Here is an 11,427-nt window from a genome sequence, read left to right as displayed (position 1 = left end):
ATCTCACCCCTCTTCTTTATTCCACATGACTCTCCCTCTTTTCCATGTCACCCCTCCCTTTTATCCATGTCACCCCCCTCCCTTTACCCCATGTCACCAATCCCTTTGTACTATGTCACCCTCTCCCCTCTATTGCATCTCCCGCTTCCCACCTCCCATTTCCCTTTAGCTCTCTCCAGTCAGAGCTTCCCATCCCACCTCCGAAGTATAAAAGAGGAAAATAATACACAGTAAGCCATGGTTATGCTGCTATCACGACACAGATGTTTATTAATGATTAAATGCCAGAGAAGTTTTAACTATCACAAATCTTCGAGCTCTTCGGTTGTTACCCATTGTACGATCAATTTCTATCCCTCAATACAGTACATTCTTCATTCTATGTACCTCAGCAGTTGTTACCCATCAATATCAGCTATAATTTGGATGTCATACATAACCCATATCTGTGTGTTACCAGAGCATGTCAAGCAAATTTGTACCGCCCTGCATAGAGGAACTACAGAGACGATAGATAAGAACATTTGTAATCAGATGACTTGATCTACTTGGAACTATGTGTTTGTACCTAACTAGCTGTTTTGCTGACAACCAGGTGTGACCCCAGCTGTCTTTAAAACAAATCCAGGTACTAAAGTCTAATTTGTCCTCTAACTTTTGATCCCAGAAAGGCTAGTCAGGCTTCCACTTGAGGTTTCCCAGTTGGCGTGACCTGAGCAAAACTGCACAGAAATTTGGGAGCGGCTGTTGGACGAGCCATCGGTCTAAATAATTTGGAAAAGGGGAGAAAAAAAAATCCTGAGGTGGCAGAGTTGCTGCGGGGACACGGCTATGAGTTGGTGTGACATGGTTTCGCATTAATTGTTTGTCAGCAGTCAGTAGGCTGACCTAACGTTCTAGCATGCCTCTTGAGGGCCTTTCCAGTTGAGCTCTTAAAGGAGGGTAGGAAAGGGAGGAAAAACATGCAATCCCCTTGGGAGGGGGAGGGAAAGCACCTCGAGATTTGTGAGCTTCTCTGGGACGGGAGTTTACCACAAATGGAACACCAATTAAAGGGAGGGCTGTTGTGGGGGAAAGCCAGGATCAGGGGTAAAAGAGAAGGCAAGGTAGCACCAGGGAGCCTGGGCATGACACAGAAACATCTCTGCTTTTACCAGCTCAACAGACCAAGTGTTCCCACTGAAGGGGCTGGCAGTGTATTGGGAATTCTCATCCTGACCCGAGCATCAGGTGGAACTCCTTCTTTCCCACACATCTTCAACACTCTCCTCAATGTTTCCTGTGACATCCCAGGTCTACCCCCACCCTTTTCCCCTGTCCGGCACCTTATAGAAGGAAAAACATCTAAGGAAAGAAGTAGCCGATGCCAGTTTTGGCCTCCTTCTCCCGGGGCACACGGAGCAATGGGCGGTCTTGCTCCGGAATGGGAGGGTTACCCGCTCCTTCCTCATCGTCATGGGAACGGGCAGTGCCGGGAGGCACAGCGGGCTCCTCAGAGGAACCTGGAAAATAGCAATAAAGTTAACTTCTTATGTTTCTACATGTCACACTTTGCAAAGAACCAAGGCACTAAGACTTAGATTTGAGTTTCAAATACAGTATGAGACAAAAAGATAGGAAAAGAATGACATCTCCATTAGCTATATAAGAAAACGGAAACCTGACCGTAAGGACAGAAATCTTTAAATTTAGGACCCTTGTAACAAGTGGAGAAAGAACTGGGTTAGCAAACAGAGAACCCCATGCTTAGAGAAAATGAACAACACCCCCCACGAAATGGGGAATATGGTGACCCCCTAACAACCACCACCATCCCAAAAGTACCCTAACTAATTTTAGTAAGCAAATGAGTAACAAAGTTGGAGCCGGAAGCTTACAACACTTCATGGAGGGGAGAAAACAGATATCACCCTTGAATGACTCTGGGGAGGACCTGTACTTTATAATGTGGCCAGTCTGAGACTGGTTCTTGAGGGGGGTGGTATCTTCAGGATGTGCAGCATCTTCATCTTCTTGCTGGGGCCCAGAAGCCTTTGGATTCTGAACTTGTTCTGGATCGAGGTCATCAGGCACTGGAACTTCTGCCACATTCAGGACTTCTTCAAGATTGACAGCCACATCATGTGGAGGGTCTGGAATTGTACTGAGAATGGAGACCTCTTCTGTCTCTGGAGACACAGTGCTCACTTCATCTTCTTCATAAATGCTAGCTTGGTATTTGTGAGAAACTGGAGTTTCATTGTGAACTGGAGTATTCTCAGAATCAGGTACCACACTGAGAACTGCATCTTTTTCAGGATCTGGACTTTCTTCAGAGGATTCATTGTCAGTGACATCAGAGGCAGAATCTTCTTCGTGTTCGGATATTTCTTCATCATTCAAGGATTCTTCATTGTTTGGGGATTCACCTACCTCTGAGGGCTCTTCTTGGCCCAGAATTTCATCAAAATCAGAGAGTGTGTCAGGACTTGTGATCACATGGAGAGCTGGGACCTCCTCAGGATTGGGGTCTTCTTCCGAGGCCACACTTACATAGACTTCAGGAGACTCTTCATGATTTGGAATTTCTTCAGCCTCTGAAATTTCTTCACCGTTTGGGATGCCATCAAAAACTGGCATGTCATCAAGACTGGCATCGTCCTCAGAGTCTGAGAGTCCATTCATCTCTGGGGATTCTTCATGATTCGGGATTTCATGTCCTGGTGGGGCTTCTTCAGGACTTGGGACCACATGGAGAGCTGGGACTGCTTCAAAATCAAGGTCATCTTCAGAGTCTAAAACTCCATTGACCTCTGGAGATGGTTCAGGCACTGGGATCTCTTCATGATTTGGGACCTCACCAGCAGCTAGGAGCTCGTCAACACTGGGATTTTCTTCAGAATCCTGGGGTTCATCATTATCAGAGGCATCTACATTGTCTGGAATTTCATTAATATTGGGGGCTTCTTCATTACCTGCTATTTCATCAGCATCCGATGCGTCCTCATTGTTAGGGACTACATCAAGATAGGGAACCTCTGCCAGATCAAAATTTTGATAATCTTCAAAATCCGGTTCATCCTCAAAGTCAGGGTTCAGGTTATCTCCAGCATTTGAGCTTTCCTGTGAGTCTGGTGCTTCTTCAAGGCCTGAAACCATATAAAAAAATAAGACACAGTCAAATTCTGGTATATCAAATGAGATCTACATTACATAAGCAGATTCTGGAATATTGTCAAGGAAAAGAAGATCATCAAAATTCAAGGGGCTACCATTAGTATCATATACATCAAGCTCTGAATTGCCCTCAAGAGGTGGAACTTGAATGTCAAGGTTATTTGGGGGAACTCATGACCTTGAACTTTCCCAAATCTGACTTCCTTTACGGACATGTTCAAATACCGGCCCTTCATTGGCTGATATATCTTTCTCAGAGTCCTCATCTTCCTCAAGGGGGGGGGGCTCATCGTCAGCAAAGACCTGATCCTCTGAAAAGACATGACTTTCAGCAAGTGCCTGACCTTCAGTAGGGAACTGACCTTCATCAAAAGGCATGCTTTGGGCAAGGATAGCAGCCTCAGCTTCAGCAGAGTTTTCCACTGGATCAGAAACCAGAGCATCCTCTTCCATCTTTATGCGTGCACTCCTGTATAGGAAAAGGTTTGGAAAGTGCATCAGTTTATACCTGGAATAATTAACATAAATACTTTGGACTACTGAGAATTTAATAGAAAAATACACACTGGATCTTTCTCAGGTTTCTGCGTCTGATAAAGTCCAGGGCTTCAGGGCTGGACTTCCCCATACGCTTCTCAACCTGCTTTTGAATATGTGGTGGTACCTGAGGATAAAATTAATAATTATTTAAATTTCACAGAGCTTTTCCATTTCTAGTCATCCATGTTAGGTATTCAGCTAATAAAAAAGAATTTCTGGAGTGGGAAACTTAGAAGCTACTGGTCCACTTGCCTGGAACAAGACATCCCAGTTATCAATCATGGCACGGACCACATTGACAGAAGCAACATAGTGGTCAATTCCCAGCTTTGTTTTCCTGGCTTCTCTCTTGCCAAATTTTCCCTTCTTCAGGAGAGTAGATCCAAACACCAAGGCCAAGTTGTTAGAAGTCATGCGGTTGCCTGGAACCTAGATAAAAGAAGACAGAAAGTAATCAACCTTGAGCTAGTACAAATAGATATGTGTCTTTGTCTTGTCCCAGCTTTTCTTTAACCTACCCATTCCATATACTGGCTTTTATTTTCCCCCTCAGTACCCTACTGATGTTCTCATTGTTATTTCCCATATTTTTTTTACCACATTTCCATCAATGCCAATGGAATCCTCGCAGTTTTCAGTGATTTTATGTAAAGCCTTCAGCAGACACTCCAGAGTGTCACTGTTGCAAGGTGGCATCAGATAAACCAGGAGCTGCAGGGCAGAAAGCTGATCCTCAGGCTTCAGAGCTAGAGGAAGAAAAATTTGTATGGATTTGAGGGTTAGAAGTTTCATATTAAGAAAATAAGTTCCTGTTTCCAAATTATTAATGATTATGGAAAAGATACCTAAGCAATTTATATTTGATTGCTTCCAAAGCACTTGACTTTAGGACACTTGGAATCAAGAAGAGATCCCACCCCCACCAGAATCAGAAGTAGCCAAAATTGAAGCTCAAATAAAATTTTAAAGGAACACCAAGAGACACCAAAAGTAATCCAGAGAAAAAAAATTTTTAGAAAAAGTGATACTGTAATTGAGAAATAGGGAGATGTTTATGTTTGCCTTTTTCTTCTTTTTTTGTTTGTTTTGGGTTTTTTAGTGTGTGCATCTTAGACCCTGCAATGTAAGCTGTTAAAAATCCTCTAGGTAACCTCACAGTTTCCTCTCATTGCCCAAGAAGGTGATTGTAAAGAAGACTCACTTGCTGTCAGAAGAAAAGACATGTGCAGATCATCTGGCAGCAAGGAGTCCTTCATGTCACATAAAAAACTCTTCAACAAGGCAGCCACATCATGTACATTTTGATTGTCATCCAGCACTATGTCCGTACCTCGTTCAAATTCCTCACGGAGCTAGGAGAGGAGAGAAGAGGTTAACTGTTTGCCCTCCCCACCATAAAATCTCCCTTTTGGTGTTTCCTTCAATAAGTCTTAGGAGTTTGTAGAGGTGGCTGTGAAAATGGTGTATCTGGGGAGCTTAAGCTATAGCTAACCCCTCTGCATGTTTACAACGAAGCTCCCACCTCTGCTTTTTGTTATCCAAGGAACTGTTTACCTTCTTCACTCTCTGCAGGGAATGTTCCGCTGTGAAAATCCCCAATGTGTTTGAACCTGAAAGAGAAGACCAGAGGAGCCTAAGCATTTCTGAGGCCTTTTCCTGTGACATTTCCTATGTACTCCCTAAGAAGATGGATCCCTAACTCCATCGGTATGGAGAACTGTTAACCAAGCCATTCATCCTACCACTTCTTTTTCTTTTTCTTTTAGAACAGTCCTTCCTTTCCCTTTAATTTAACCATTTGTGCGTCCCTTACCATGTTTCTCAATGAATTTGCAGCAAGCTTCAACCACCTGTGGGATTTGCTTAGCAATAGGGTTGAGGCCCATCTTCTTTTTGCATCCCAGAAGTCGCTGGCCAATGGGAAATGAAGCCTTGGAAAGTTGCAGGGTCTGCAGCAGCAAGGCCCCGTCCTCCAGCTCAGCCAGGCTCTCCAAACACACCGCGCCCTGTGGAGAAAACCCAGAAGGATTGAAACAGAGGAGAAGAAGGTCCCTTGGAACCTTGTGAGCATAGAACGACACTACGAAACCCACCATTCCAATATGTTTTGGTCCCCTCCCCTCCCCCGCCCCATAAGGATACAGGCATACACCCTCCCTGTCTGCAGACATGATTGCGCATCTTAAGAATGTCTGACTGACACCTAGAAGGTTTAACTCACTCGACGCCCACGGCGGGTGAACTCCGGGGGCAAGGTGGGCGTATTCCGTCTGCGACGGAAAAAGCGCCTGATGCGACCAAATAATCTTTGCACCACGTTTCCCCGACGACGACGACGAGGGCCTGCAGGCGCATTGGTGGTCTCGGTGGTCTCTTCGTTCTGCGCCATGGTTGTCAATTCGAGCTGCTTGCGGCGGGTAAGCTCATTCACCAGCACCTCTTCCAGGCGAATGCCAAATGTCTTGAGTGCTACCGAAGAGAAGCAGGAAAAAGAAAAAGAGAACCGTCAAAGCCCTGCGGCACTCGAATGAAGAAGAATTGGAGGGGCTATCGCACCCCCTCTAAAACAGCCCCCCCGCAGTCATGCCACCCCCTCCAGACCACAGCGCCCCTGCTCTAGGGAGCAAGTCCCAAAGATCCTCTGCAGTGGTCAGGCAAAGGATTCAGCTCTACCCCGACGGGGCTCAAGGTCCCCTTGCCTTAAGTCCTGCCAGAGGGGGACTACCTTGAAGCAATGAGAGAGATTTCGTCAGTCGTGTCTGTCTGGGATGGGTCCCTCAGGAAGGCTCAGACAGGTCTGAGAGGACCGCCCCCACGGCGCCTTTAGCTAACTGCGCCACTTCCTGCTAACACCCCCTGAGGGGTTTCTGGGAGGGAGGGGAGTGACTTCAGGGGCATTGGGCTCCGCCCAATCTCCAATAACCAGCAGCATCCTACGCAATGGGGGGGGGAGGGAGGAGGAAAGGGGGGGGATGTCTGCATTCTAGTTCTTTCCTTAAAAAAAAAATCCAACAAAACAGCCCCTTACCCTTTTCTTGTCCTCTCCAAGCCAGAAACAACTTCTCCAAGGTTTTTGGACGGCTTGTGGGCTCAGCTACAAGCAGAGGAAAAGACTTGTACACTCGCAAACCAATAACACTTAATAAGTGATGAAAACATCGTGATGCATGAATCTGCAGCGTGGGCGGGGAAGGGGAAAGAGAGGGAGCTCCGCACTCACCTCGTGGGGGGAGGGAGTAAAATGTTTCCCTCCAGGCCTCAGTTTCCCCTCCCGACAACAGAGCCGATCGTAAATCACATATATAAAATACCAACAATTGAGCCAAATCAGTCTAAGGCACTGGAAACGCGTTCTTCTATGCGCCAGTAGTCTCAACGGAACACTTAAAACAAATTTCAGGGGTTCTCAGGCGCCCGAATCATGCAACAGGCGAGGGGAGGGGCTCTGCAGCGCCACCGTGGGTAAGGGTCGCCAAGTTACTGCGGGCGCGCTCACGCTCAGCTTGCCGTCGGCTCGCTGCGGTAAGAACAGCGGCGACACCTGACTGCCGACCCCCCCTCACTCCCCTCGCTCCAGATCCCGCAGTCGTCAGCTGCCCGCGGGGTCTCCTCACCCCTTTGCTTTACTCAGTTTTTGGCTGCGACAGTGGTGCGCACCTCGCGACCCTGCAGCCCCCACCCTTCCCCCAGCACTTTCCACACCTCCTAGGGCTCCCCTTGGGCTTCGCGAACCCCTTCCCACCTCCCCTGCACTCTGCAACCCAATCTACCCGCATACCCCAGAGATTCCCCCGATGCGCTCGAACTCGGTCTGCTGCCGCGTCCCCACTGCTTCCCCGCAGGCAGCTGAAGTAGGTAGCGCTCACTGCGCACCTCCCCACGCCGAACCCCGCGCCCGCACCGCCCTCCCGCCCTTTGCTGGCTAGGCGCGCGTCTCTCTCTCTCTCTCTCTCTCTCTCTCTCTCTCTCTCTCTCTCTCTCTCTCTCTCTCTCTCTCTCTCTCTCTCTCTCTCTCTCTCTCTCTCTCTCTCTCTCTCTCTCTCTCTCTCTCTCTCTCTCTCTCTCTCTCTCACTCTCTCTCTCTCTCTCCCTCATCAATCTCTGTAAATCCCACTCCTCTCTCTAGAGTGTCTCCGTGCGTCTCCGTCGCGCTCGTCCCAATTCTCACACCGCACCTGGTGCGCCTGTCTCTTCACCGGTCCTCCATCCACTTGTCAGTCGCACACGTTTGCGGGTTTTAATGCCCCCTTAACGCCCCCCAGACTTCGACCTATAGCAACTAATTTTTACCTCTTCTGCAATTCCACAAACAGCCTCAACTCCCGCTTTCCCGGTGCCCCCCCCACCCCCAAGCGCCTGGAGATCGGACTAGATCTCAGACGAGGCACGAGCCCCTTTTCCCCTTTCGTGCACCCACTAATCTGTCCCGTCCCTCCCGGGGGGTCTACTCGCCCAAAGACGAGGACTCCACACTCCGGGATATAGCTCACCTCTGTCCGGTTTGAATTCAGAGAGGAAATGTCTGGCCACGAGTTCGTGGTAAGCAGCCTCTTCCAGCTTCAGACGCTCCAGCTCAGAGAGGCTGTGTATTGATACCATCTTTGTCCGGCAGTCCGAGTAGTGCCCTGGGGCTCCTCCCAACACACTCACTAAAAAAATGAAGGCAGACAACAACAGTAAAGGGGGCATGATTCTGGGACACCATGTCCTTGCTTCCTTCAGAAAAGGAATGCAGCCACCCATTCTGGATCCGCATGATTATCAGGGCTGCATCATCCAATTGTCACTGGACCTGGTGGAGGGAACTATGGGGGGTAGAAGGGGAGGGAAAACTGGGAGGTGGCTTCACCCTCGAGCAGAGCTGCCTCTGGTTGCCTCTTTAAAAAAAAAATTCAACTTAAAAAAATCAGCTCTGAACAGATAGTCCAGAAAAGAGAAAACCTAATTGTGAAAAAAGGAAAAAAGATAAAAGAAAAACAAACCTTCCAATTTTTTTAAGAAAACCACTTTAGACAAGAATAAAACAGTATTTTCTTCTTAATTAGAACACTGGTAGAGATTTATTTCTTTTGGTTTTTTTTATGATGAGATTCAATATGATCTGGATTAAGTAAAGAGGAATCTTTTTGTTGTTTGGGGGATTTTGTTTTGTTTTGGTTTTTTTGGAAGCTTTTTTGGGGTAAATTTATGTAAGTCTTCCTAAGTACAAACTGCACATATGAGTTTGTACACAAAATTGTCCCCAAATCCTCTGACCCAGTAATTCCCCTTCTAGGAATCTATCCTGATGAAATCTTCCTACAGACAGAAAAAAAATACATTTATGTAAACCCTAACAGCACAAAGTTAAGGGAGAAAAAGCTAGCCTAGCAATGAGTTTAATTACATAAATTAGCTAATGACCAGAGTATGGAAAATTATACAGTCACTAATAATGTTTACAAAGAGCTTTTAGACAAGACATACAAAATGGAATTGTATTGTAATTACAACTATGTGAAGAAAACATGCATATATAAATAAAAGATTGAGGGAAATATATGCAAATGCTAATAACCTCTATCAAGTGTTATGATTTTGTTTGCCTTTTGCTTTTTCTCTATCAAAAACCAACTTGTACCAAAACAAACAAATATAATCTCTAGACCATGTGTAGTGAGAAATTAGTGAGTCTGTTGTACTGTAATGGCAAAGCAGTTTATATGTTCCCCCCCCCCCGTAGTTGTCCCAGGTTTTACAGTGGGGGAATCCCTCTTTGCCCTACATAGAATCCTTTCCTGCATATCTCCTGTTATTCATTTGTTCTTTCAGTCAGATATTCAAAGGAAGGTGGGGGAACCTGTGTTAATAATGTGTCACAGGCAGTGAAGAATATAAAGTTTAGTAACAATTTACAAAAGCCTGAGATAAGTCAGTAGGCCTAGATAAAAAGTCCTGTGAGAACAGAAAAAAGAAATATTTAAGTCTGCCTAGAGACAGGAGAGAGAGAGAGAGAGAGAGAGAGAGAGAGAGAGAGAGAGAGAGAGAGAGAGAGAGAGAGAGAGAGAGAGAGAGAGAGAGAGAAAGGAGACAAGAGAGAAAGCACGAAGAGGGAGAGAGAGCATGAGAAACGGAGGGGGAGGAGGGAGAGAAGAGGCAGCTTGTGCAGGGGAAAGAGAAGGAAGAGAGATTGTGAACATCTTGAAGCATTAGAAATGAAATGGAAGGAGCTAAAACTCTGAATGGGCAGAGATGAAATCATGAATGGTCCAATAAGCCATGTTAAAGAGTTGGACCTTCTCCTGAAGACAGCACAGTGTTAATGTAGGATTTCAGGCACAGAGTGACAGAGTGAGAGTTGTGCCTTGGAAAAAACTCGAGTCATGAAAATCTAGTCTGGACAAAGAGCCTGAATCAAGTAGATCAGCCAAGAGGCAAGGCATACTGATACACGTCAGGTCACTGAATAGAAATGACAGGAACTAGAGGGGAAATAATTGTAATGGAAAAGGGAGAAAATTTGGAGAGGGAGTTCAATTTTAAAGATCAGATAATTTGGTTTGGACAGAGAAGTGGTAGATGCTTAATTTTTCTAACATCACTGTCCATTTCCCTTTAATCCAACCCAGACATTTTGTACCTCTCTCGGAATGTCAGCTATATATTTTCTTGTAAAGGCTAACCAGATCTGATTGCCCGAAGAGGAGAGCAGAAAATCAGTTCTTACACCACCCCAATACCGTATGAACAAACAGTAAAACCTCAAAGCAATACCAGCCCATAAAGAAGGCAGGGAGGGAGGGAGGGAGGAGAGAGAGAGAGAGAGAGAGAGAGAGAGAGAGAGAGAGAGAGAGAGAGAGAGAGAGAGAGAGAGAGAGAGAGAGAGAGAGAGAGGCCTTTGAGAGATGAGTCAGCCTAGATGCTTACAATTCCGAAGGAAATCAAAGGCCTTAGAATAAACCGTTTGTCATTGCCTCCCTGCTTGAACACCGGGCAAAACTTGAGAGCAGTCATATGCTGCATTTCTGCCAGCAAAACTGATAACTGCCTTGCTTGCCTTTGGCCCTGTCCAGGCAACAGGAGAGAAGCAAAGCTGGGAAGATCAGGGTGCCTAGACTAGAAACACATAGGTAACATGGACATGGGTGTAAAGGCAGAAATTCGACAAGTGTATTTGTCTTCAGGCCTACCTTTGTAAAAAGAATGCAAGAGAAGACTCACCACAAAGCATGAGAGGCTATGAACTGTCTCTTGGGTCAGTGACTTCCCCTTTTCCTCAGAGTTCCATAGCACTAGCTGGAAGTGCACACACATGTAAAATATCCTCCAGAAGGAATGTGAAATGAAACCAGCACATGATCAGTCTAAAATTTAGCACATGTACAAAAACAAGTTCTTGAGGCAAATCTTTTCAGTGAACACTGTTCAAAGCCAAGCCTGATGGCTTCTCAGCTAAAGTCAGTTTAATTTTCTGACTCTCGGCCTACTCTATAAAAAGAGACATAGCAGCATTGCACCCACTTCTTCTGTTGTGTGAGAGTTGAATGAATAATGTATTTGTAATAAGGAGCATGGGTTTTTAATAAACATCTTAATACTGAAGGTACTTTGCAGAAGGCCTGAGGTTATTAGAAAGTGTTAGCTTTAAAAGGGATTGCATCAGGTGCTAGAGGTTCATGTATGTATGCCTAGTAACTCAGGATGCTGAGATTTGAGGATCCTGGTTCAACGCCAGCTGGAGCAAAGAAATCT

At 45.9% G+C, this 11,427-nt stretch overlaps 1 protein-coding gene across 2 annotated transcripts; it reads right to left on the bottom strand.

Moving 5' to 3' along the window:
- Positions 1 to 241: 241 nt before the first annotated feature.
- Arhgap36 (Rho GTPase activating protein 36) lies at positions 242 to 8,523 on the bottom strand. 2 transcript variants are annotated; one of them, XM_090327203.1, is made up of 12 exons: positions 8,187 to 8,521; positions 6,725 to 6,790; positions 5,918 to 6,165; positions 5,510 to 5,702; positions 5,251 to 5,306; positions 4,898 to 5,048; positions 4,294 to 4,442; positions 3,949 to 4,125; positions 3,723 to 3,820; positions 3,519 to 3,625; positions 2,955 to 3,128; positions 242 to 1,502 (listed from the first exon to the last, which is right to left on the bottom strand). In XM_090327203.1, the coding sequence occupies exons 1-12, from the start codon at positions 8,437 to 8,439 to the stop codon at positions 1,345 to 1,347; spliced, it is 1,830 nt and encodes a 609-aa protein (XP_090183329.1). In that variant the 5' UTR covers positions 8,440 to 8,521; the 3' UTR covers positions 242 to 1,344. The 2 variants fall into 2 exon arrangements, with proteins under 2 accessions (XP_090183329.1, XP_090183328.1); XM_090327202.1 differs by having other exon boundaries at positions 1,410 to 3,128; positions 8,187 to 8,523.
- Positions 8,524 to 11,427: the final 2,904 nt, after the last annotated feature.

The sequence above is a fragment of the Megascapheus bottae genome, chromosome X, assembly GCF_031878675.1.
Source record: "Megascapheus bottae isolate mThoBot1 chromosome X, mThoBot2.hap1, whole genome shotgun sequence".
Taxonomy (NCBI): domain Eukaryota; kingdom Metazoa; phylum Chordata; class Mammalia; order Rodentia; family Geomyidae; genus Megascapheus; species Megascapheus bottae.
The sequence above is the reverse complement of the archived record's forward strand: the minus strand, read 5'-3'. Positions and strand labels throughout refer to the sequence as shown.